At 48.1% G+C, this 25740-nt stretch overlaps 1 protein-coding gene across 8 annotated transcripts in view; it reads right to left on the reverse strand.

The window, feature by feature from the left end:
* SEMA4A (semaphorin 4A) overlaps nucleotides 1-25740 on the reverse strand; it is a 106418-nt gene that overhangs the window by 26634 nt on the left and 54044 nt on the right. For 6 of the 8 annotated variants that reach the window (XM_088467532.1, XM_088467536.1, XM_088467535.1 and 3 more), the window contains exons 2-4: nucleotides 1895-2034; nucleotides 913-1073; nucleotides 726-785 (exon numbers count right to left, since the gene is read on the reverse strand). In XM_088467532.1, the coding sequence (XP_088323658.1) occupies nucleotides 726-785; nucleotides 913-1073; nucleotides 1895-1985 (312 nt within the window). In that variant the 5' untranslated portion in view covers nucleotides 1986-2034. Of the gene's footprint in view, nucleotides 1-725; nucleotides 786-912; nucleotides 1074-1894; nucleotides 2035-24023; nucleotides 24076-24843; nucleotides 25100-25740 lie in introns of those variants that run through there. The other 2 variants (XM_088467530.1, XM_088467534.1) reach the window with 2 other exon arrangements.

Consider the following 25740-nt stretch of genomic DNA (forward strand, 5'->3'; position numbering starts at 1 on the left):
CAGACACACAGAGGGCTCTCCTGCTGCCACACACACAGCGGTCACCAGACACACAGAGGGCTCTCCTGCTGCCACATACACAGCGGTCACCAGACACACAGAGGGCTCTCCTGCTGCCACACACACAGCGGTCACCAGACACACAGAGGGCTCTCCTGTTGCCGCAGACACAGCAGTCTACACAAGTGCTGCGTATGGGTCAGATGTTACCGATTGTTTAATACACCTCCTGGAGATGACGTGTGTTACTAAGGGAAAGTGGGCGTCTTGTGTCAGGCTGGAGGGTGTCTAACTACATACCGCGATCGAACGGCAAGACATAGCAGGCGTGCTAATAACTTGCTAGCAATCGCGTGATTTGCATACTTTGGCTGCTGACGGCTGCGAGTGAACGCATCCTAGTGACCGGGACTGAATCAAGCCCTTAGTCCCGGGATGATCCTTTCACACAGGGAAAAATCCCGGGTTGTTTAGCAAATTACCGGGTAAAAGTGAATTACACTGGAATTTCCGTGTGAAAGGGGTATACGAGTGTCTATCACCCCCTCCCCCATCTGTAAGAATTGCTCACCCCTGACTATATAGACAGCAACATGCTTATAATGGATAGCAAATATAATACTATATAGTCTCTGGTGACAAGCAGTGGCCACAAGAGCTAGCAGTCATTAGTAAATACTAAGAGCAGAGCCGCCCTCATTGTGTCATTAAATATCCCGCCTCACCTCTTTCCGTGCTTTGGTCTTACAGTTGCTGATCTGTCCCTCGTCGGGCGGCCAGGATATCTAAGAGGATGGACATGAGCGTATATATGATATATCACACATGGTCCCTCAGGGGCAGGAACTTTATTTACTGCTGGCCGGCTACTGCAGAGGGGGGCTACGGGAGACCGGTCAGATTATATGTTACCTCTCGTAGGAGCTGGATATTAACGGGGTCCTTGGTGCTGAGGGCTAGAATTCTATCTCTGGCTCCAACATACAGCGTCTCCTGGTCTCTGGAGAGGTGGAACTGGTCGTAGTTCTGAACGCCAGACTGGGTAAAGACATTCACCGTTCTGGAAGAGTCTCCTAGGACAGGAACAGCAGAGGTATTATTACACAGATAGAGACAACTTGCATAGTATAGGGATGTTTAGCAGACATCAATGGTTTGCAATCGATGGTCAATGGTTTTCCACAGATGGCCAAGTTCCGATGTTCCTCCACCATTCATAGCTACATTCTGATGATGACGTATGTATTTCTACCACCCCCGTCGAGCATTACTTACCCGCCTCACCCACCCCCAACTGACGTCCCTTAGCCCCACTTTCTGGCTCTTATTGGCCCGCTGCTGTCATATGTCCCCACCTGTGCTGGACACCGATGGTTCAAACCATAAAAAGCTGTCAAACAATGATTTCCTGCCACTGATGGAAGGTACCGATGGCACCACCGATGATAAACTATTCAATGTCCTTCCTCGGGTTCCAAGTGCAACAAGCAGGAGAGACACCCATCACAGAGCTCAGCCATGTACCAATGACAATTCTGACCTTCTGTATAGTCCAACACTACTTGCAGAGCTGGGGGCAGGGCCACACCACGGTCAGTAAGCAGCACAAATAGAGAGCATATAGAGGCATGCCTCTGAGTATGAGGGGGGCCGGGCCTGATGGACACCTTGTATGGGTCATGTGACCAGGAAGTGCACTGCAGTGTTTAGAGATCGGCTCTCAATCAGCAGCAGCAAGAGAAGACAGTGCTGCAGGTAGGAGAATCACTGGACACTTAGTGTGGTGAGGGAAGAATTACAGTGAGGAGGGGGTGACACAACGTCTCAGCACTCAGACCCATCTCCATGTGTGCCTCCCCAGCCATTGACCTCACCGCACGTCACTGCCGCTCACCATGCTGGAATGTGATCCTGGGAACAAGCTCGGCGGGTACACGCATGACCAGCGCCATCACCAACCACTGAACGACAACCAAAGAAAGCATGGTGGCAAAATCCTGTTTACAGCTCCCCAATCTCAGTTCTGTCCAATCGCTGCAATGACAAAGAGACATAAATTACCACACAGAGCAAATACACCCACAAACAGCATCCAGCATACTACACTGTGATCTTATATTACTATGTTTGTCATGGGACAGAGCAATCACTAGAGAGGTCAGTAATGTAATAATCTGCAGAATATATCACTATGTAGCTGTCAGGGGGTAGATGGGACAGAGCAATGTTCTGCAGATCACTAGAGGTCAGTAATGTAATAATCTGCAGAATATATCACTATGTAGCTGTCAGGGGGTAGATGAGACAGAGCAATGTTCTGCAGATCACTAGAGAGGTCAGTAATGTAATAATCTGCAGAATATATCACTGTACCTGTCGGGGTGGATGGGACAGAGCAATGTTCTGCAGATAACTAGAGAGGTCAGTAATGTAATAATCTGCAGAATATATCACTATGTCCCTGTCAGGGGGTAGATGGGACAGAGCAATGTTCTGCAGGTCACTAGAGAGGTGAGTAATGTAATAATCTGCAGAATATATCACTATGTACCTGCCAGGGGGTAGATGGGACAGAGCAATGTTCTGCAGATCACTAGAGAGGTGAGTAATGTAATAATCTGCAGAATATATCACTATGTACCTGTCAGGGTGGATGGGACAGAGCAATGTTCTGCAGATCACTATAGAGGTGAGTAATGTAATAATCTGCAGAATATATCACTATGTACCTGTCAGGGGGTAGATAGGACAGAGTAATGTTCTGCAGATCACTAGAGAGATGAGTAATGTAAATCTGCAGAATATATCACTATGTACCTGTCAGGGGGTATATAGGACAGAGCAATGTTCTGCAGATCACTAGAGAGGTCAGTAATGTAATAATCTGCAGAATATATCACTATGTACCTGTCGGGGTAGATAGGACAGAGCAATGTTCTGCAGATAACTAGAAATGTCAGTAATGTAATAATCTGCAGAATATATCACTATGTACCTGTCGGGGTAGATAGGACAGAGCAATGTTCTGCAGATCACTAGAGAGATGAGTAATGTAAATCTGCAGAATATATCACTATGTACCTGTCGGGGTAGATAGGACAGAGCTACGCCCTGGAGAGGTCAGTAATGTAATATACAGTAAGTTATTAGTATGGTCAGTGGACTTTCTGTAAGTCTGAATGACGCCATGTTGTACAATTCATGACAGTATGAATCACTGGTTAAACAGATATTAATGACACAACGGGCAGCACGTGTATATTATAGGTAGATATAGTCACCATTACACACCTAGTTTCTCTATCTGCCCAGTATTATTTTAGCCCAACTCATAAGTGAAGGAGCCAGCGGACATGTGAGGGGGAAGGAAACCAGGATGGACTCATTACCAGTCCGTGTTCTGCACTGAGAGGAATCCCGCTACAGGAACACTTCTGGCTCCTCAGCTTAATGAGCGTGTGAGACTGAATCATACATCCCACCAAGACCCTCTGCAATCTGGCTGGACCGATGTGCAACATGTATCAGTTATTCTCGTGTGTTACACTCCCATTTCCCTATAGAGTGTAAGCCAGCGAGCAGGGCCCTCTTACCTCTCTGTCTGTTATTACCCAGTCTCCTCTTATTACTGTTTTGTTCGCAACTTTAAAGCCCAACGTAATATGCTGGTGCTACTACCCTCTTGGGTAACGGGTGCAGTCCACAGACAGTCCAAGCACCTGCACAATGGTTCTGGCGCATGCACATAAACACCGGCTTCTAGGGACTGCATCGGCTGCAGCCTCTAGAATCCGGGTATGGCTGTTGGAAGGCAGAAGAGTGACATCTGGACTGACAGGAGGCGTTTTATCCCGTCCCGTGTGCGCTTAGCAGGGAGCTCTTCCAATGGGAAGCCACTGCCAGTGAAGCCAATGCTCGGACTCACTGGCTCACTTGGGGTGGCAGATTTACTGGGGGGGGGCTGCAGCCCCTAGGTAAAATCTGCCCCTGCTGGCGTTAAATGAGTGACTTTTTAGGCAAATTACCGCCCCCTCCCCTCGGTCCCTCATGTCAGAGGAAACCCGTGCAGCTCCGATCTCAAGGAAAAGGGGTTTTCCCAAATACAGGCCAGGCAGCATTTTTCAAGATCAGATTTTTATGGAAAGAGTATACATGTTTATACAGAATCAGGAGGAGAGAAGGAGGGGTATACATGTTTATACAGAATCAGGAGGAGAGAAGGAGAGGTATACATGTTTATACAGAATCAGGAGGAGAGAAGGAGGGGTATACATGTTTATACAGAATCAGGAGGAGAGAAGGAGGGGTATACATGTTTATACAGAATCAGGAGGAGAGAAGGAGGGGTATACATGTTTATACAGAATCAGGAGGAGAGAAGGAGGGGTATACATGTTTATACAGAATCAGGAGGAGAGAAGGAGGGGTATACATGTTTATACAGAATCAGGAGGAGAGAAGGAGGGGTATACATGTTTATACAGAATCAGGAGGAGAGAAGGAGGGGTATACATGTTTATACAGAATCAGGAGGAGAGAAGGAGGGGTATACATGTTTATACAGAATCAGGAGGAGAGAAGGAGGGGTATACATGTTTATACAGAATCAGGAGGAGAGAAGGAGGGGTATACATGTTTATACAGAATCAGGAGGAGAGAAGGAGGGGTATACAGGAAGGAGAAGGGAAGAAAGAGGGTTTATGGGGGAGAGGCACAAATTGTGTCTCATAGAATAGGATATACATCAACTGCAAACGGTACACCATAAAAACATTGCGATAGTGAATAATGTAGTATTGAGGTATTGCAGCAAAAATAAACAATACACAAACCAGTATCAATATAGAATCTTAATCCATTATAGGCTGAACGCGGGAGTATCGCCTAGTGCCCAAGTTGATTAATGGGGTTTTGTTACCCAGTATTCATTCCATCTAAACCATTTATTATGTAGGTTGGAGGCTGATGAGGAATACATTACTCCTGCTACTTCCATTTCGTAATGGGATTGTCCACTTTTCTCTACTGCATCGATGGTTGGGACAATTGGGGAGCACCAATGGTGGGCTAGGAGAAGTCTAGTGGATCTAAGAATGTGTCCAATTATTTAGGTTTCACTAAATATTTTATTTCCTTCAGGTAAATGGAATAATGCTAGGGTTGGCCAAAATGTAATATGTGAGTGGGAGATTTATGATATTAACATAAAGACCGACCTCCATAAGTTTATAATCTTGGGACAAGACCAAAAGATGTGCAATAGCGTTCTGACAAGACCACATTCTCGCCAACATAAGCTGGAGGTGGTAGGTTGTATAACGTGCAGAAGCGCTGGGGTAAGATATAATCTGTGCAGGAGTTTGTGGTACTGCTCGCTATGAGATACACATCTAGATAGTCGGAAACAACTTGAGTAAATCGTATTCCATGGGATATCTGAGGCTGAGCAAGAGAGATCCCTTTCCCCGAGCAGCATTTTTCTACCACCTGACGGGATATGAGAGGACACAGATACATAGGACATGAAGGAGGGCTCTGTCGCCCAGTCATCAGCGAACATACAAACTCCACATAGTTAGGGCCGTGATGGGAATCAATCGAACCCACAACCTCAGTGCTGATCACTTTATCCTAATGTACATCTCTTCCTTGCGCTCCTATTTGTACATTTTACGTGAAAATCTCAGGGCAGAGATCGTGCTGTAGACCGCGCTGGAACCTGCGCCAGCATAGGCAGGGAGACTTTCTCTACAATCGCCATCCATTACGTAAGCTGACACCCATTATTCCATTCCGTATCAGATGAGAAAAGGGAATAACAATATTAGATGTAATATTCCTGTACCGGTCACACGTTAGACATAAGTCATTAGAGGATTATAGCTGATGGCATGCACATAAATGCTTACAGGGAATAACTGGAATGGTTACCCTCCGTCACCTCTTATTAGAGACAAATCGTTACCGAAATGTGACTCACCACAGTCCTCCCTCCCTGGTTACTTTATTCACCTCCTAATTTTAATTCCAGTTTCCTAAGTCTTCCTGTGTGGAATATTTATGAATGCAGGACCTATAAGTTGTAGATTTTCTGCGTCTATATGGTGATCACCAAATAACCAGTATGTGCCGATAGGCCATACTGGCTCAAGGCTGGATCACCAAATCAGACCTACTGTGTGTCCAGTTAGGCTACACAAATGGAAGATTGGATCTACAACCAACCAGATCTATGTTAGGCCACACCTGTAGAAGGCCGTACCTCCAACCAACCAGATCTATGTCCAGTTAGGCCACCCCTGCAGAAGGCCGTACCGCCAACCAACCAGACCTATGTCCGGTTAGGCCACACCTGTAGAAGGCCGTACATCCAACCAACCAGATTTATGTCCGGTTAGGCCACACTTGTAGTAGGCCGTACCCCCAACAAACTAGATCTATGTCCGGTTAGGCCACACCTGTAGAAGGCTATACACCCAACCAACCAGATCTCTGTTTGGTTAGGCCACACTGGTGAAAGGCCGTACCCCCAGCCAACCAGATCTATGTCCAGTTAGGCCCCACTGGTGGGAGGCTGTACCCCCAACCTACCAGATCTATGTCCGGTTAGGCCACACTGGTGGAAGGCCGTACCCCCAAACAACCAGATCTATGTCCAGTTAGGCCACACTGGTGGAAGGCCGTACCCCCAACCTACCAGATCTATGACCAGTTAGTACACACTGGTGGGAGGCCGTACCCCCAACCTACCAGATCTATGTCCGGTTAGTACACACTGGTGGAAGGCGTCATAAGCCTGTGCTCCGCAGCCAGGTGTCCGCAGAGATTAAGTCGCCATTACCGGGGTGACAGAAGAGGGAGATCATTCACAGAGGACCGGAGCTTCCTTATATTCTGGTATTGCGAGGGGACAGAGAAAACGGTCACTACAACATAGGTGGCCTAAACGTGGTGCAAGAGATCCGATGGTGCGACACACCGCAATATTGTGTCAGACGTGAGAACATAGATTTCAGCAGCATGGCGCAATTGTACCTGGACATGGCAGACGCTTCCCCTTACTACTTCCCCAATGTCATCTCTCACTGTACATGACACTCATCATTTCCCGCAGCCAGAGACATGGCCCAGATGTCAGTAACACGGCACACTCCTCAGAGGAACCCGATGTACCATAAAACGCAGCATATGACCCAGATCCCGCAGCTTCTGCAAGACCACGTTCCAATATGGCTCCAATGAATGCACAACATCGAACAGCGTGACCACGCCAGTGCTCAGATATTACTACAAGATGCCAAAGAGCTGGACGGAGGGATGTGGTTTCAGGAGGACGGCCGGGAAGAACACACCCAGCTCTAGCGGCCTAAGCATACAGAATCAGATGGAGCACCATTCTTTGGGGTGATCAAGAGCCCCCATCTTGCCGTATGAACCCCGCCCACGCATCACAAATACTATTGGGGACTGATTGTGGCATGGATAGTGGTGATCAACCAGTCATGGGACACACTCGCGTTTCTCAGACAATTGCGCTCTGGCGACCACGAGCGCATTTCAGATTACCCTGCAAGTGATCATTTCAATGGTTCCCAGCAAGACCACTCTCCCCGTTCCTCATTTCGCTGACAGAGTTGCCATACCCATTGCAGGGCAGCAAATGGTTTCCGTATTGCTGGTTGTCCATAGGATTGACCAATCTCATTAGTCCATGGCCAAGAAAATCCTCGTCACATACGTTTTCCACGAAACAGGATCCCTTACCCTATAATTACTTTGTACATCACCAGCCTCATGTTACAGCTGGTCTAGCTGCAGGGTGTAAGTTTGCTCCTGGACGAAACATGCTGCGCCACAAGGGGGGGAGGGGGGAACCATGCAGGGAATAGACTGCCTGACATTGACGGAACCACAGTGTCGCAGAAAAGGTGCAAATCCGGATGGATTTAATGCTAACTCTAACTGAGGCCTTGTGGTTTCTAGTCCTGAACTATAGGCCCAAACCAGTGATCCGTGACCCATCACCAAACCTGAATGTACCCACAACCCGCCCCACTAATATTATTACACCCCAGAAAACCACCGTCTGCGCTGTTATTGGTCAATGCTGGCTGCTTCCAAACCATTAACAACCAGCTCATCAATGTCACAACTCTACGTCGTGAATAGCAGGGATTCTGCGCAGCCTGTGGTTGGGGGCCTCGAAAGCCCCAATGTGGCATGGCCACACCCACACACAGTGGCCACACCTACTTTCGAACCATGATCTAACGTTTCTAAAAAGCAGCACAGTTCGGAAGTCCAACATTGTACTATACCTCAAATATAATAATGACATCACAGTCATATCATAAAGGACATAGTATATGTGTATTACATAGGCGTGGTGATCTACGCTAGCCTGCACTGAGAACAGGCAATATCACATATTCCATACTACATAGTAATGGCATCAATGTCTGACCTACAAAACAAGATGGCCGACGTACTGCTCCATGTACCATGCAGCTAATTAGACCTTAAACCAAAAGTCTTCCGCTGACCAGTGTGTAGAAACCAGGATGCTCTGTAGATCAGACTACAGCGACTACACGATATGACCCCAGAGGCATACAGTAAGAGAGGAACACATTTACTGGGCCCAGAGCCTGCGCTGCTTAGGAAACCGGGCCCCAGATGCATCATCCTGTCCCTGGCATTACAGCGCTCTGCCACTTTCCGTCCCACTTCGCTCACAGTGTCAATATTTGCCTTTCAAATAATGCAAATAACCCAGGTGCTGTCTAGCAAGATGGAGGAGGGAGGTGACTGACCACACAAAACCAGCTCCTGTATTACCAGCTCAGCCTGCCGCTATTGTCACTGAGAACAATTCACTACAGCAGGTTGTCCGTCAGTGATCCATATAACTGTACATACAACATCATATAACACCCCTGTCCCCACCTCCCAGGCCTATGCCGAGGGCACAGTTTCCTAGGGTACAAGGCACAAACACTACACCCCCCGCCTGAGATTACCAGTCCAGCAGTTATTATATGGGACAGTGCCCACACATCTGTAATGTATATGGATATTACTGGTCATTAGATATTAGAGGTAGAGATGAGCAGTTGGGTTCTTTTCGCCAACTTATGGCAAGTTCGGATCTGGCGTGACAGCCAGATAGCCAATACGATGATGTTTTCAAATTCGAGTGCAACCGAGTCAAAACCAAACTGCTCATCTTTAATTAGAGGGCACGGAGTATCTCTCTGGCTATATAAGATTGTATACAGGTCACAGAAACCTGGGGTGGGCTATAATATAAGTAAGAGTTCACCATAGGGGGCGCATTACCCCTTATAGTACACACGTTTTCCTGATAAACACTGAACTAACTGGTTACACCAGTACTTATGTTGTTCTCAGTGTGGAGTGGCATAGCGTGCCTTCCTTATCACAACATCATTCAGGTTTATGTCTTTCAGAGTTTATTTTGGGGGAAATGCGGAGCTCAGGAATCCGGTTTTACTTTGTCTGTTTTCCCACACACAAAAGAAAACAAAATAAGTGTTAATGGAATAAAGATTCCAGAAACAGAACAACAGTTCCTATAAGTGTTTATCTTGTTATATTAGAGAGAAGACTAGATGCCAGGGCAGAGAGGAGGGGACCCAGGAGAGGGGAAGAGGTGCCAGGGCAAAGAGGAGGGGACCCAGGAGAGGAGAAAAGGTGCCAGGGCAGAGAGGAGGGGACCCAGGAGAGGAGACAAGGTGCCAGGGCAGAGAGGAGGGGACCCAGGACAGGGGACAAGGTGCCAGGGCAGAGAGGAGGGGACCGAGGAGAGAGGACAAGGTGCCAGGACAGAGAGGAGGGGACCCAGGAGAGGGGACAAGGTGCCAGGGCAGAGAGGAGGGGACCCAGGAGAGGAGACAAGGTGCCAGGGCAGAGAGGAGGGGACCCAGGACAGGGGACAAGGTGCCAGGGCAGAGAGAAGGGGACCGAGGAGAGAGGACAAGGTGCCAGGACAGAGAGGAGGGGACCCAGGAGAGGGATGCCCACAGTATTAGTGCCACAGGGGGGACAAGGTGCCAGGGCAGAGAGGAGAGGACCCAGGACAGGACACAAGGTGCCAGTCAGAGAGGAGAGGACCCAGGACAGGAGACAAGGTGCCAGGGCAGAGAGGAGGGGACCCAGGACAGGACACAAGGTGCCAGTCAGAGAGGAGAGGACCCAGGACAGGAGACAAGGTGCCAGGGCAGAGAGGAGGGGACCCAGGAGAGGGGAAGAGGTGCCAGGGCAAAGAGGAGGGGACCCAGGAGAGGAGAAAAGGTGCCAGGGCAGAGAGGAGGGGACCCAGGAGAGGAGACAAGGTGCCAGGGCAGAGAGGAGGGGACCCAGGACAGGGGACAAGGTGCCAGGGCAGAGAGAAGGGGACCGAGGAGAGAGGACAAGGTGCCAGGACAGAGAGGAGGGGACCCAGGAGAGGGGACAAGGTGCCAGGGCAGAGAGGAGGGGACCCAGGAGAGGAGACAAGGTGCCAGGGCAGAGAGGAGGGGACCCAGGACAGGGGACAAGGTGCCAGGGCAGAGAGAAGGGGACCGAGGAGAGAGGACAAGGTGCCAGGACAGAGAGGAGGGGACCCAGGAGAGGGGACAAGGTGCCAGGGCAGAGAGGAGGGGACCCAGGACAGGAGACAAGGTGCCAGGGCAGAGAGGAAGGGACCCAGGACAGGAGACAAGGTGCCAGGGCAGAGAGGAGGGGACAGTAGTAACGCCCCTTATAGAATGCCCACAGTATTAGTGCCACAGGGGGGACAAGGTGCCAGGGCAGAGAGGAGAGGACCCAGGACAGGACACAAGGTGCCAGTCAGAGAGGAGAGGACCCAGGACAGGAGACAAGGTGCCAGGGCAGAGAGGAGGGGACCCAGGACAGGACACAAGGTGCCAGTCAGAGAGGAGAGGACCCAGGACAGGAGACAAGGTGCCAGGGCAGAGAGGAGGGGACCCAGGACAGGAGACAAGGTGCCAGGGCAGAGAAGAGGGGACCCAGCAGAGGGGACAAGGTGCCAGGGCAGAGAAGAGGGGACAAGGTGCCAGGGCAGAGAGGAGGGTACCCAGCAGAGGGGACAAGGTGCCAGGGCCGAGAGGAGGGGAGCCCGGACAGAAGACAAGATGCCGGGGCAGAGAGGAGAGGACCCAGCACAGCAGACAAGGTGCCAGGGCAGAGATAAGGGGACCCAGGACAAAAGACAAGGTGCCAGGGCAGAGAGGAGGGGACAAGGTGCCAGGGCAGAGAGGAGGGGACAAGGTGCCAGGGCAGAGTAGAGAAATGGAGAGACTGTAGATGAGAGAGAGAGAGGGCGGACGAGAGAGAGGGGTCTCAGTATATGAGAGGAGCAATTGCTGCCATTAAAAAATAAACAAACAACCTATGGCTGACCTGCCGGTTATGCGGACATTGGGCCTGATTCAGAAATGTGGACGCTATTATCACCACAGCTGAGATCCCGTACGCAGCGGCTGTGCGCATATACACAAATGTAGCAGCCGCCGGGATATGTATCGAGACGCCCTCCGGCATCTTTGCATATTCCAGCCTCTGTGTACAAAGACGCAGGATTGGTCGCGTCACGCCAGCGGTTTTAGCCGACGCTCCGTTTGCCGCGTTCAAACTTCACTTCAATTTTTTTTAAGTTCATCAAAAGTTTGAGGATTTGTTTTGCAAATTTCCATCTCTCTCTGACCGTCACTCACACTGCGAACAAATGCTCGCTGCTAGCGACTACGGCAATGTACCCTGACACATGCCCATTGTGCGGTAACTTTCTGATAGGCCAGGTGAATTTCGGGTCGGCGCAGTAATTCGCATGAAGACACTGATGTAGGAATTGCGCCCTCCGGCAAATCTTTACAGCTTACACTAGAACAACCGGACTCTGAGAATTACACACACAAAACATAATAACAGAAGTAGCACTGTGCAGCAATCCAGGCATATGACAACAGTCCATGTACTGAGAATTACACCCAGCACACGGAGAGCCTGGTACTGAGCATTACACCCAGCACACGGAGAGTCTGGTACTGAGAATTACACCCAGCACACGGAGAGCCTGGTACTGAGCATTACACCCAGCACACGGAGAGTCTGGTACTGAGAATTACACCCAGCACACGGAGAGCCTGGTACTGAGAATTACACCCAGCACACGGAGAGCCTGGTACTGAGCATTACACCCAGCACACGGAGAGTCTGGTACTGAGCATTACACCCAGCACACGGAGAGCCTGGTACTGAGCATTACACCCAGCACACGGAGAGTCTGGTACTGAGCATTACACCCAGCACACGGAGAGTCTGGTACTGAGCATTACACCCAGCACACGGAGAGTCTGGTACTGAGCATTACACCCAGCACACGGAGAGCCTGGTACTGAGAATTACACCCAGCACACGGAGAGCCTGGTACTGAGCATTACACCCAGCACACGGAGAGTCTGGTACTGAGAATTACACCCAGCACACGGAGAGCCTGGTACTGAGCATTACACCCAGCACACGGAGAGCCTGGTACTGAGAATTACACCCAGCACACGGAGAGCCTGGTACTGAGCATTACACACATAATACATAATAACAGAAGTGGCACTGTGCAGCAATCCAGGCATATGACAACAGTCCATGTACTGAGCATTACACCCAGCACACGGAGAGCCTGGTACTGAGCATTACACCCAGCACACGGAGAGTCTGGTACTGAGAATTACACCCAGCACACGGAGAGCCTGATACTGAGAATTACACACACAATATATAATAACAGAAGTAGCACTGTGCAGCAATCCAGGCATATGACAACAGTCCATGTACTGAGAATTACACCCAGCACACGGAGAGCCTGGTACTGAGCATTACACCCAGCACACGGAGAGTCTGGTACTGAGAATTACACCCAGCACACGGAGAGCCTGATACTGAGAATTACACACACAATATATAATAACAGAAGTAGCACTGTGCAGCAATCCAGGCATATGACAACAGTCCATGTACTGAGAATTACACCCAGCACACGGAGAGCCTGGTACTGAGAATTACACACACAAAACATAACAACAGAAGTGGCACTGTGCAGCAATCCAGGCATATGACAACAGTCCATGTACTGAGCATTACACCCAGCACACGGAGAGTCTGGTACTGAGCATTACACCCAGCACACGGAGAGTCTGGTACTGAGCATTACACCCAGCACACGGAGAGCCTGGTACTGAGAATTACACCCAGCACACGGAGAGCCTGGTACTGAGCATTACACCCAGCACACGGAGAGTCTGGTACTGAGAATTACACCCAGCACACGGAGAGCCTGGTACTGAGCATTACACCCAGCACACGGAGAGCCTGGTACTGAGCATTACACCCAGCACACGGAGAGTCTGGTACTGAGAAATACACCCAGCACACGGAGAGCCTGGTACTGAGAAATACACCCAGCACACGGAGAGCCTGGTACTGAGCATTACACCCAGCACACGGAGAGTCTGGTACTGAGCATTACACCCAGCACACGGAGAGCCTGGTACTGAGCATTACACCCAGCACACGGAGAGCCTGGTACTGAGCATTACACCCAGCACACGGAGAGTCTGGTACTGAGAATTACACCCAGCACACGGAGAGCCTGGTACTGAGCATTACACCCAGCACACGGAGAGCCTGGTACTGAGAAATACACCCAGCACACAGAGAGCCTGGTACTGAGAATTACACACACAATATATAATAACAGAAGTAGCACTGTGCAGCAATCCAGGCATATGACAACAGTCCATGTACTGAGAATTACACCCAGCACACGGAGAGCCTGGTACTGAGAATTACACCCAGCACACGGAGAGCCTGGTACTGAGCATTACACCCAGCACACGGAGAGCCTGGTACTGAGCATTACACCCAGCACACGGAGAGTCTGGTACTGAGAATTACACCCAGCACACGGAGAGCCTGGTACTGAGCATTACACCCAGCACACGGAGAGCCTGGTACTGAGAAATACACCCAGCACACGGAGAGCCTGGTACTGAGAATTACACACAATATATAATAACAGAAGTAGCACTGTGCAGCAATCCAGGCATATGACAACAGTCCATGTACTGAGAATTACACCCAGCACACGGAGAGCCTGGTACTGAGCATTACACCCAGCACACGGAGAGCCTGGTACTGAGCATTACACACATAATACATAATAACAGAAGTGGCACTGTGCAGCAATCCAGGCATATGACAACAGTCCATGTACTGAGCATTACACCCAGCACACAGAGAGCCTGGTACTGAGCATTACACCCAGCACACGGAGAGCCTGGTACTGAGCATTACACCCAGCACACGGAGAGTCTGGTACTGAGAATTACACCCAGCACACGGAGAGCCTGGTACTGAGAATTACACACACAATATATAATAACAGAAGTAGCACTGTGCAGCAATCCAGGCATATGACAACAGTCCATGTACTGAGAATTACACCCAGCACACGGAGAGCCTGGTACTGAGAATTACACCCAGCACACGGAGAGCCTGGTACTGAGCATTACACCCAGCACACGGAGAGCCTGGTACTGAGAATTACACCCAGCACACGGAGAACCTGGTACTGAGCATTACACCCAGCACACGGAGAGCCTGGTACTGAGAAATACACCCAGCACACGGAGAGCCTGGTACTGAGAATTACACACAATATATAATAACAGAAGTAGCACTGTGCAGCAATCCAGGCATATGACAACAGTCCATGTACTGAGAATTACACCCAGCACACGGAGAGCCTGGTACTGAGCATTACACCCAGCACACGGAGAGCCTGGTACTGAGCATTACACACATAATACATAATAACAGAAGTGGCACTGTGCAGCAATCCAGGCATATGACAACAGTCCATGTACTGAGCATTACACCCAGCACACAGAGAGCCTGGTACTGAGCATTACACCCAGCACACGGAGAGCCTGGTACTGAGCATTACACCCAGCACACGGAGAGTCTGGTACTGAGAATTACACCCAGCACACGGAGAGCCTGGTACTGAGAATTACACACACAATATATAATAACAGAAGTAGCACTGTGCAGCAATCCAGGCATATGACAACAGTCCATGTACTGAGAATTACACCCAGCACACGGAGAGCCTGGTACTGAGAATTACACCCAGCACACGGAGAGCCTGGTACTGAGCATTACACCCAGCACACGGAGAGCCTGGTACTGAGCATTACACCCAGCACACGGAGAGTCTGGTACTGAGAATTACACCCAGCACACGGAGAACCTGGTACTGAGCATTACACCCAGCACACGGAGAGCCTGGTACTGAGAAATACACCCAGCACACGGAGAGCCTGGTACTGAGAATTACACACACAATATATAATAACAGAAGTAGCACTGTGCAGCAATCCAGGCATATGACAACAGTCCATGTACTGAGAATTACACCCAGCACACGGAGAGCCTGGTACTGAGCATTACACCCAGCACACGGAGAGCCTGGTACTGAGCATTACACACATAATACATAATAACAGAAGTGGCACTGTGCAGCAATCCAGGCATATGACAACAGTCCATGTACTGAGCATTACACCCAGCACACAGAGAGCCTGGTACTGAGCATTACACCCAGCACACGGAGAGTCTGGTACTGAGAATTACACCCAGCACACGGAGAGCCTGATACTGAGAATTACACACACAATATATAATAACAGAAGTAGCACTGTGCAGCAATCCAGGCATATGACAATAGTCCATGTACTGAGAATTACACCCAGCACACGGAGAGCCTGGTACTGAGAATTACAGCCAGCACACGGAGAGCCTGGTACTGAGAATTACACACAATACATAATAACAGAAGTGGCACTGTGCAGCAATCCAGGCATATGACAACAGTCCATGTACTGAGCATTACACCCAGCACACGGAGAGCCTGGTACTGAGCATTACACCCAGCACACGGAGAGCCTGGTACTGAGCATTACACCCAGCACACGGAGAGCCTGGTACTGAGCATTACACCCAGCACACGGAGAGTCTGGTACTGAGCATTACACCCAGCACACGGAGAGTCTGGTACTGAGCATTACACCCAGCACACGGAGAGTCTGGTACTGAGAATTACACACAATACATAATAACAGAAGTGGCACTGTGCAGCAATCCAGGCATATGACAACAGTCCATGTACTGAGCATTACACCCAGCACACGGAGAGTCTGGTACTGAGCATTACACCCAGCACACGGAGAGCCTGGTACTGAGCATTACACCCAGCACACGGAGAGCCTGGTACTGAGCATTACACCCAGCACACGGAGAGCCTGGTACTGAGCATTACACCCAGCACAAGGAGAGTCTGGTACTGAGCATTACACCCAGCACACGGAGAGCCTGGTACTGAGCATTACACCCAGCACAAGGAGAGTCTGGTACTGAGCATTACACCCAGCACACGGAGAGCCTGGTACTGAGATGGTGGTGTCTGCACCTTTATGTTAATGCCGCGTATGAGTTTAAAGTAACTGAGATGCCCACTTGCAGCATCGTAAGACAGAGCATTTCCGTCACTGCGTCTATGGCGGGTGCAAAGTCTCCGTGCTGTGCATCTCTGTACGCAGCGACACCCCTGAGACGGCTTTCCCAGCCTTGTTATTTCCCATAAAGGCCCAATAAAAATCTCAGACCCTACGTCCGATTCCGTGCTGCGTCTGTGTGCGCTGACAATCGGGGGGCACAGGTGCTGTGCGACTCGGGTGCACCTGCGCAGATTTACAACATCGGCTGTTTGCGTGCGACATAAACACTGCGTCCAACGCTGAATCGGGCCTTAGAGCTGCTCTGGACACAACTCCCAGCCCCAGTCTGCAGTTACATGAATCTGACCATAAAACAGACAGGACTGAGCCGGATCCGGCCGCTTCTTACAGTAGTTTAAATGTTGGAATTTGTATGGAAAACATTATAGGCTGTAGACATCTTAGCGACAACACGACCGAACCGGTCAGATTTGTCGCGTTCAACTTCACCCTCCATTTTTTAAAGTTTATCAAAAGTTTGAGGATTTGTTTTGCAAACTTTGTAACCGATTCCACCTATCACTACGGGCCAATCAGCAGTCAGCGATGTCAGAGTACTGCCTCCTGCGGGGGCCCCTAACGCAGATTTGTGTCCCCATAAAATGCATGACCTCCCCCACCCCGTGTGCACGCGGGAGGCTCAGTACACGTGATGTACACGGGGATCCTTGTAAGGTGATCACAGGACCAGTCAGTACACAATACACAGTGCAGGGAGAGTCATTACTGTTACTAAAGACAAGTCATGTAACATTTGCTTATTGTGTATGAAGTTATCCAGTAACTTTATTGCTGCAAAGTATTGTGACTGGCGCCGTATATGTTCCTACGCCATGTTACACTATCTCTCCTCTCCGCTAGACACCTGTGCAATTGTTTTCGCTCGCTGACGGTGCGGCGTGCATTATTAATGCGGCTTGTTAGCTGAAGGGGCCCGTACGCACGAGGCTGGGACCTGGTGCCTCCGCTCACCTCCACTTAGTGTGTGCAGACTGATGTGCGAGGCCAGGAAACATATTTCCTGCATGTTCCTACAAGACGTGGTGACACACCCCACACACAGGCAGCCCTGAGATGTGAGCAGCTGCCGACCGTACTCCAGTGTCAGTAACTGTACACAGTGTCAGTAAGAGGCGCTCAGCGTACCTCCCAGCCGAGGTGGTAATGCCAAGTTACACATATACACTATGAGCTTCTCTCAGATACCCCAATATTAATGCAGGACCACAACGGGCACTGAACAGGGACTGAACAGCGGAGTTACCCATCCAGGAATAGTCCCTAAATATATCAGTCTGGGGTAGATATCACAGTACCAGGACCGGGAGTATCTATGGGAAGAGAAGGTGTACAGAGCAATGTTCTGCAGATTACTAGAGAGGTCAATAATGTAATAATCTGCAGAATATATCACTATGTACCTGATAGATGGAACATAGCAATGTTCTGCAGAATATATCACTATGTACCTGTCAGGGGGTAGATGGGACAGAGCAATGTTCTGCAGAATATATCACTATGTACCTGTCAGGGGGTAGATGGGACAGAGCAATGTTCTGCAGAATATATCACTATGTATCTGTCAGGGGGTAGATGGGACAGAGCAATGTTCTGCAGAATATATCACTATGTATCTGTCAGGGGGTAGATGGGACAGAGCAATGTTCTGCAGAATATATCACTATGTACCTGTCAGGGGGTAGATGGGACAGAACAATGTTCTGCAGATCACTAGAGAGATCAGTAATGTAATAATCTGCAGAATATATATCACTATGTACCTGTCAGGGGGGTAGATGGGACAGAGCAATGTTCTGCAGATCACTAGAGAGGTCAGTAATGTAATAATCTGCAGAATATATCACTATGTACCTGTCAGGAGGTAGATGGGACAGAGCAATGTTCTGCAGATCACTAGAGAGGTCAGTAATGTAATAATCTGCAGAATATATATCACTATGTACCTGTCAGGGGGTAGATGGGACAGAGCAATGTTCGGCAGATCACTAGAGAGGTCAGTAATGTAATAATCTGCAGAATATATATCACTATGTACCTGTCAGGGGGTAGATGGGACAGAGCAATGTTCTGCAGATCACTAGAGAGGTCAGTAATGTAATAATCTGCAGAATATATCACTATGTACCTGTCAGGGGGTAGATGGGACAGAGCAATGTTCTGCAGATCACTAGAGAGGTCAGTAATATAATAATCTGCAGAATATATCACTATGTACCTGTCAGGGGGTAGATGGGACAGAGCAATGTTCTGCAGATCACTAGAGAGGTCAGTAATATAATAATCTGCAGAATATATCACTATGTACCTGTCAGGGGGTAGATGGGACAGAGCAATGTTCTGCAGATCACTAGAGAGGTCAGTAATGTAATCTGCAGAATATATCACTATGTACCTGTCAGGGGGTAGATGGGACAGAGCAATGTTCTGCAGATCACTAGAGAGGCCAGTAATGTAATAATCTGCAGAATATATCACTATGTACCTGTCAGGGGGTAGATGGGACAGAGCAATGTTCTGCAGATCACTAGAGAGGTCAGTAATGTAATCTGCAGAATATATCACTATGTACCTGTCAGGGGGTAGATGGGACAGAGCAATGTTCTGCAGATCACTAGAGAGGTCAGTAATGTAATAATCTGCAGAATATATCACTATGTATCTGTCAGGGGGTAGATGGGACAGAGCAATGTTCTGCAGATCACTAGAGAGGCCAGTAATGTAATAATCTGCAGAATATATCACTATGTACCTGTCAGGGGGTAGATGGGACAGAGCAATGTTCTGCAGATCACTAGAGAGGTCAGTAATGTAATAATCTGCAGAATATATCACTATGTACCTGTCAGGGGGTAGATGGGACAGAGCAATGTTCTGCAGATCACTAGAGAGGTCAGTAATGTAATAATCTGCAGAATATATCACTATGTACCTGTCAGGGGGTAGATGGGACAGAGCAATGTTCTGCAGATCACTAGAGAGGTCAGTAATGTAATAATCTGCAGAATATATCACTATGTATCTGTCAGGGGGTAGATGGGACAGAGCAATGTTCTGCAGGTCACTACAGAGGTCAGTAATGTAATAATCTGCAGAATATATCACTATGTATCTGTCAGGGGGTAGATGGGACAGAGCAATGTTCTGCAGATCACTAGAGAGGTCAGTAATGTAATAATCTGCAGAATATATCACTATGTATCTGTCAGGGGGTAGATGGGACAGAGCAATGTTCTGCAGAATATATCACTATGTACCTGTCAGGGGGTAGATGGGACAGAACAATGTTCTGCAGATCACTAGAGAGGTCAGTAATGTAATAATCTGCAGAATATATATCACTATGTACCTGTCAGGGGGGTAGATGGGACAGAGCAATGTTCTGCAGATCACTAGAGAGGTCAGTAATGTAATAATCTGCAGAATATATCACTATGTACCTGTCAGGAGGTAGATGGGACAGAGCAATGTTCTGCAGATCACTAGAGAGGTCAGTAATGTAATAATCTGCAGAATATATCACTATGTACCTGTCAGGGGGTAGATGGGACAGAGCAATGTTCTGCAGATCACTAGAGAGGTCAGTAATGTAATAATCTGCAGAATATATCACTATGTATCTGTCAGGGGGTAGATGGGACAGAGCAATGTTCTGCAGGTCACTACAGAGGTCAGTAATGTAATAATCTGCAGAATATATCACTATGTATCTGTCAGGGGGTAGATGGGACAGAGCAATGTTCTGCAGATCACTAGAGAGGTCAGTAATGTAATAATCTGCAGAATATATCACTATGTATCTGTCAGGGGGTAGATGGGACAGAGCAATGTTCTGCAGAATATATCACTATGTACCTGTCAGGGGGTAGATGGGACAGAACAATGTTCTGCAGATCACTAGAGAGGTCAGTAATGTAATAATCTGCAGAATATATCACTATGTATCTGTCAGGGGGTAGATGGGACAGAGCAATGTTCTGCAGATCACTAGAGAGGCCAGTAATGTAATAATCTGCAGAATATATCACTATGTACCTGTCAGGGGGTAGATGGGACAGAGCAATGTTCTGCAGATCACTAGAGAGGTCAGTAATGTAATAATCTGCAGAATATATCACTATGTACCTGTCAGGGGGTAGATGGGACAAAGCAATGTTCTGCAGATCACTAGAGAGGTCAGTAATGTAATAATCTGCAGAATATATCACTATGTACCTGTCAGGGGGTAGATGGGACAGAGCAATGTTCTGCAGATCACTAGAGAGGTCAGTAATGTAATAATCTGCAGAATATATCACTATGTATCTGTCAGGGGGTAGATGGGACAGAGCAATGTTCTGCAGGTCACTACAGAGGTCAGTAATGTAATAATCTGCAGAATATATCACTATGTATCTGTCAGGGGGTAGATGGGACAGAGCAATGTTCTGCAGATCACTAGAGAGGTCAGTAATGTAATAATCTGCAGAATATATCACTATGTATCTGTCAGGGGGTAGATGGGACAGAGCAATGTTCTGCAGAATATATCACTATGTACCTGTCAGGGGGTAGATGGGACAGAACAATGTTCTGCAGATCACTAGAGAGGTCAGTAATGTAATAATCTGCAGAATATATCACTATGTACCTGTCAGGAGGTAGATGGGACAGAGCAATGTTCTGCAGATCACTAGAGAGGTCAGTAATGTAATAATCTGCAGAATATATCACTATGTATCTGTCAGGGGGTAGATGGGACAGAGCAATGTTCTGCAGGTCACTACAGAGGTCAGTAATGTAATAATCTGCAGAATATATCACTATGTATCTGTCAGGGGGTAGATGGGACAGAGCAATGTTCTGCAGATCACTAGAGAGGTCAGTAATGTAATAATCTGCAGAATATATCACTATGTATCTGTCAGGGGGTAGATGGGACAGAGCAATGTTCTGCAGAATATATCACTATGTACCTGTCAGGGGGTAGATGGGACAGAACAATGTTCTGCAGATCACTAGAGAGGTCAGTAATGTAATAATCTGCAGAATATATATCACTATGTACCTGTCAGGGGGGTAGATGGGACAGAGCAATGTTCTGCAGATCACTAGAGAGGTCAGTAATGTAATAATCTGCAGAATATATCACTATGTACCTGTCAGGAGGTAGATGGGACAGAGCAATGTTCTGCAGATCACTAGAGAGGTCAGTAATGTAATAATCTGCAGAATATATCACTATGTACCTGTCAGGGGGTAGATGGGACAGAGCAATGTTCGGCAGATCACTAGAGAGGTCAGTAATGTAATAATCTGCAGAATATATATCACTATGTACCTGTCAGGGGGTAGATGGGACAGAGCAATGTTCTGCAGATCACTAGAGAGGTCAGTAATGTAATAATCTGCAGAATATATCACTATGTACCTGTCAGGAGGTAGATGGGACAGAGCAATGTTCTGCAGATCACTAGAGAGGTCAGTAATGTAATAATCTGCAGAATATATCACTATGTACCTGTCAGGGGGTAGATGGGACAGAGCAATGTTCTGCAGATCACTAGAGAGGTCAGTAATGTAATAATCTGCAGAATATATATCACTATGTACCTGTCAGGGGGTAGATGGGACAGAGCAATGTTCTGCAGATCACTAGAGAGGTCAGTAATGTAATAATCTGCAGAATATATCACTATGTACCTGTCAGGGGGTAGATGGGACAGAGCAATGTTCTGCAGATCACTAGAGAAGCCACTAATGTAATAATCTGCAGAATATATCACTATGTACCTGTCAGGGGGTAGATAGGAGAGAGCAATGTTCTGCAGGTCAGAATATATCACTATGTACCTGTCAGGGGGTAGATGGGACAGAGCAATGTTCTGCAGATCACTAGAGAGGCCAGTAATGTAATAATCTGCAGAATATATCACTATGTATCTGTCAGGGGGTAGATGGGACAGAGCAATGTTCTGCAGATCACTAGAGAGGCCAGTAATGTAATAATCTGCAGAATATATCACTATGTATCTGTCAGGGGGTAGATGGGACAGAGCAATGTTCTGCAGATCACTAGAGAGGTCAGTAATGTAATAATCTGCAGAATATATCACTATGTATCTGTCAGGGGGTAGATGGGACAGAGCAATGTTCTGCAGATCACTAGAGAAGCCACTAATGTAATAATCTGCAGAATATATCACTGTGTACCTGTCAGGGGGTAGATGGGACAGAGCAATGTTCTGCAGAATATATCACTATGTAGCTGTCAGGGGAAGTGTGAGGCTGCGGGGAATACATGACTATAGCATGTTATTGTAGTGTGAGGCTGCGGGGAATACATGATCATAGCATGTTATTGTAGTGTGAGGCTGCGGGGAATACATGACTATAGCATGTTATTGTAGTGTGAGGCTGCGGGGAATACATGACTATAGCATGTTATTGTAGTGTGAGGCTGCGGGGAATACATGACTATAGCATGTTATTGTAGTGTGAGGCTGCGGGGAATACATGACTAGAGCATGTTATTGTAGTGTGAGGCTGCGGGGAATACATGACCATAGCATGTTATTGTAGTGTGAGGCTGCGGGGAATACATGACCATAGCATGTTATTGTAGTGTGAGGCTGCGGGGAATACATGACCAGAGCATGTTATTGTAGTGTGAGGCTGCGGGGAATACATGACCAGAGCATGTTATTGTAGTGTGAGGCTGCGGTGAATACATGACTATAGCATGTTATTGTAGTGTGAGGCTGCGGGGAATACATGACTATAGAATGTTATTGTAGTGTGAGGCTGCGGGGAATACATGACTATAGCATGTTATTGTAGTGTGAGGCTGCGGGGAATACATGATCATAGCATGTTATTGTAGTGTGAGGCTGCGGGGAATACATGACTATAGCATGTTATTGTAGTGTGAGGCTGCGGGGAATACATGACTATAGCATGTTATTGTAGTGTGAGGCTGCGGGGAATACATGGCTATAGAATGTTATTGTAGTGTGAGGCTGCGGGGAATACATGACTATAGCATGTTATTGTAGTGTGAGGCTGCGGGGAATACATGACTATAGAATGTTATTGTAGTGTGAGGCTGCGGGGAATACATGACTATAGCATGTTATTGTACATGTACACAATCACAGCACCTGTCGGGGGGTAAGAGTAGATATGGGACCCCGCAGGTAATAGACACGTCCTCATTATAGAAGACAATGAAAGCAGAAAGAACGCAGAGAATACAACAATGATAAGAGACAGAAGAGCTGGACCAGCTATAGCCTGTGTGCCAGGGTCCCCTGTACAGTGGCACTGAGTATATAACACACACACAGCGTAGTGCAGCGTCTGACGTGCTGGGTACAGGTGGGCACTCACCTTGCGGAGAGTCTCGGAGAAGTGAGGACAGAGCTGCTGTCGCTGTGTGTAACTGAGGAATGAGGAAGACACAGAAACCACAAGATCACTCTGCCAGTCCCAGCAGCTCAACCTCTTTTAAAGGGACAGTACACAAATACCCAGCCTCCTAGCAATAACAACACACAGCTGTACATAAAGAGACAGCACCCTGATAACAGAGAGTAGTGGAGACACAGATCAGCCTTTCAGCAACGAGAGAGAGAGAGCGCACTCTGATAAGAGAGCAGTGGAGCTACAGATCAGCCTTTCAGCAACAATAAACAGCAGTAAATAAAGAGACAGCACCCAGAGAGAGCAATAACTATACACAGTAGTATAAGAGGAGGCAGCGCCGTGATAACAGAGAGTAGTGGAGTAATCTGTTCCCAGCAATAACAACAAAGCAGTAACATATAGACAAGCAACACCCTGATAACAGAGAGTAGTGGAGACCCAGATCAGCAGCTCCCACCAATAACAACACACAATATAATAACAGAGGCAGCACCCTGATAACAGAGAGCAGTGGAGACACAGATCAGCAGCTCCCACCAATAACAACACACAATATAATACAGAGGCAGCACTCTGATAACAGAGAGCAGTGGAGACACAGATCACCAGCTCCCACCAATAACAACACACAATATAATACAGAGGCAGCACCCTGATAACAAAGAGCAGAGGAGACCCAGATCAGCAGCTCCCACCAATAACAACACACAATATAATACAGAGGCAGCACCCTGATAACAGAGAGCAGTGGAGACACAGATCAGTGTGTGAGGAGAGACATTACCTGAGCAGTGCAGGTAGAAGTCTGGTACCAATGTAGCAGCAGTCAGGCACATGGCTGGGGCACTGACTCACTCACTACTCTGCCTGAGATAAGGGAGCCGGGCATTGCTGCTGCTGCTGCTGACTGGGATGATCCCACAGGAAATGATCCGCTCTCAGGCAGATCCCAGAGTAATACTACTCACAGCAGGATCATTACATTCCCTGCCTGGGGGCCACTCCTTACTGTGCACATCAGACAGGGGCCACACCTGCTGCATAATACATCCCCCCTACTCCTTCCTGCAGATGTATCATCATTATGTCCTTTCCCTGACAGACCTGGTGCTAATAATCTACATGCACAGTGACATGGGGGAGGTCTTGGTGACGTCATATACCATTGTCAGTAAAACCCATTACCAGAGTCTGGGTAAGACCCCCTGGGGCCCCAGGGAGGATTCTGGTTTTGGCCCCCAGCCCCTTCTCCCCCCCACAAATTGTCCAAAATAATTGACACAAAAACTAAGGGGTCTAGTTACTAAGCAGTGTTAGGAGGCAGAGTGAAAAGTGATAAGGTACCAGCCAATCAGCTCCCAACTGTCATTTTTCAAACACAGCCTGTGAGATGACAGTTAGGAGCTGATTGGCTGGCACCTTATCACTTTTCACTCTGTCTCCTAACACTGCTTAGTAAATAGGCCCCAATGTTTGTGCAATCCGGGGTCGCTCAGTGCCCCATGGGCTATAGGCGGAAGCCCACGTTGTATAATCTTCCTTCTGTATCCTACAATCAGAAGCCCCCCTCCCCCTCCATCCCTCATCAATGGTGTTAGCCCAGTCTCTGGCCCCCCAGGACGTTGATGGAAGCAATGCCAGCCAGTCAGTAAGTATTTCCTGACACATGCATCACATGACA

Source organism: Taudactylus pleione, unplaced genomic scaffold (assembly GCF_031769625.1).
Source record: "Taudactylus pleione unplaced genomic scaffold, aTauple2 ptg000073l, whole genome shotgun sequence".
NCBI classification, from domain to species: Eukaryota; Metazoa; Chordata; class Amphibia; order Anura; family Myobatrachidae; genus Taudactylus; species Taudactylus pleione.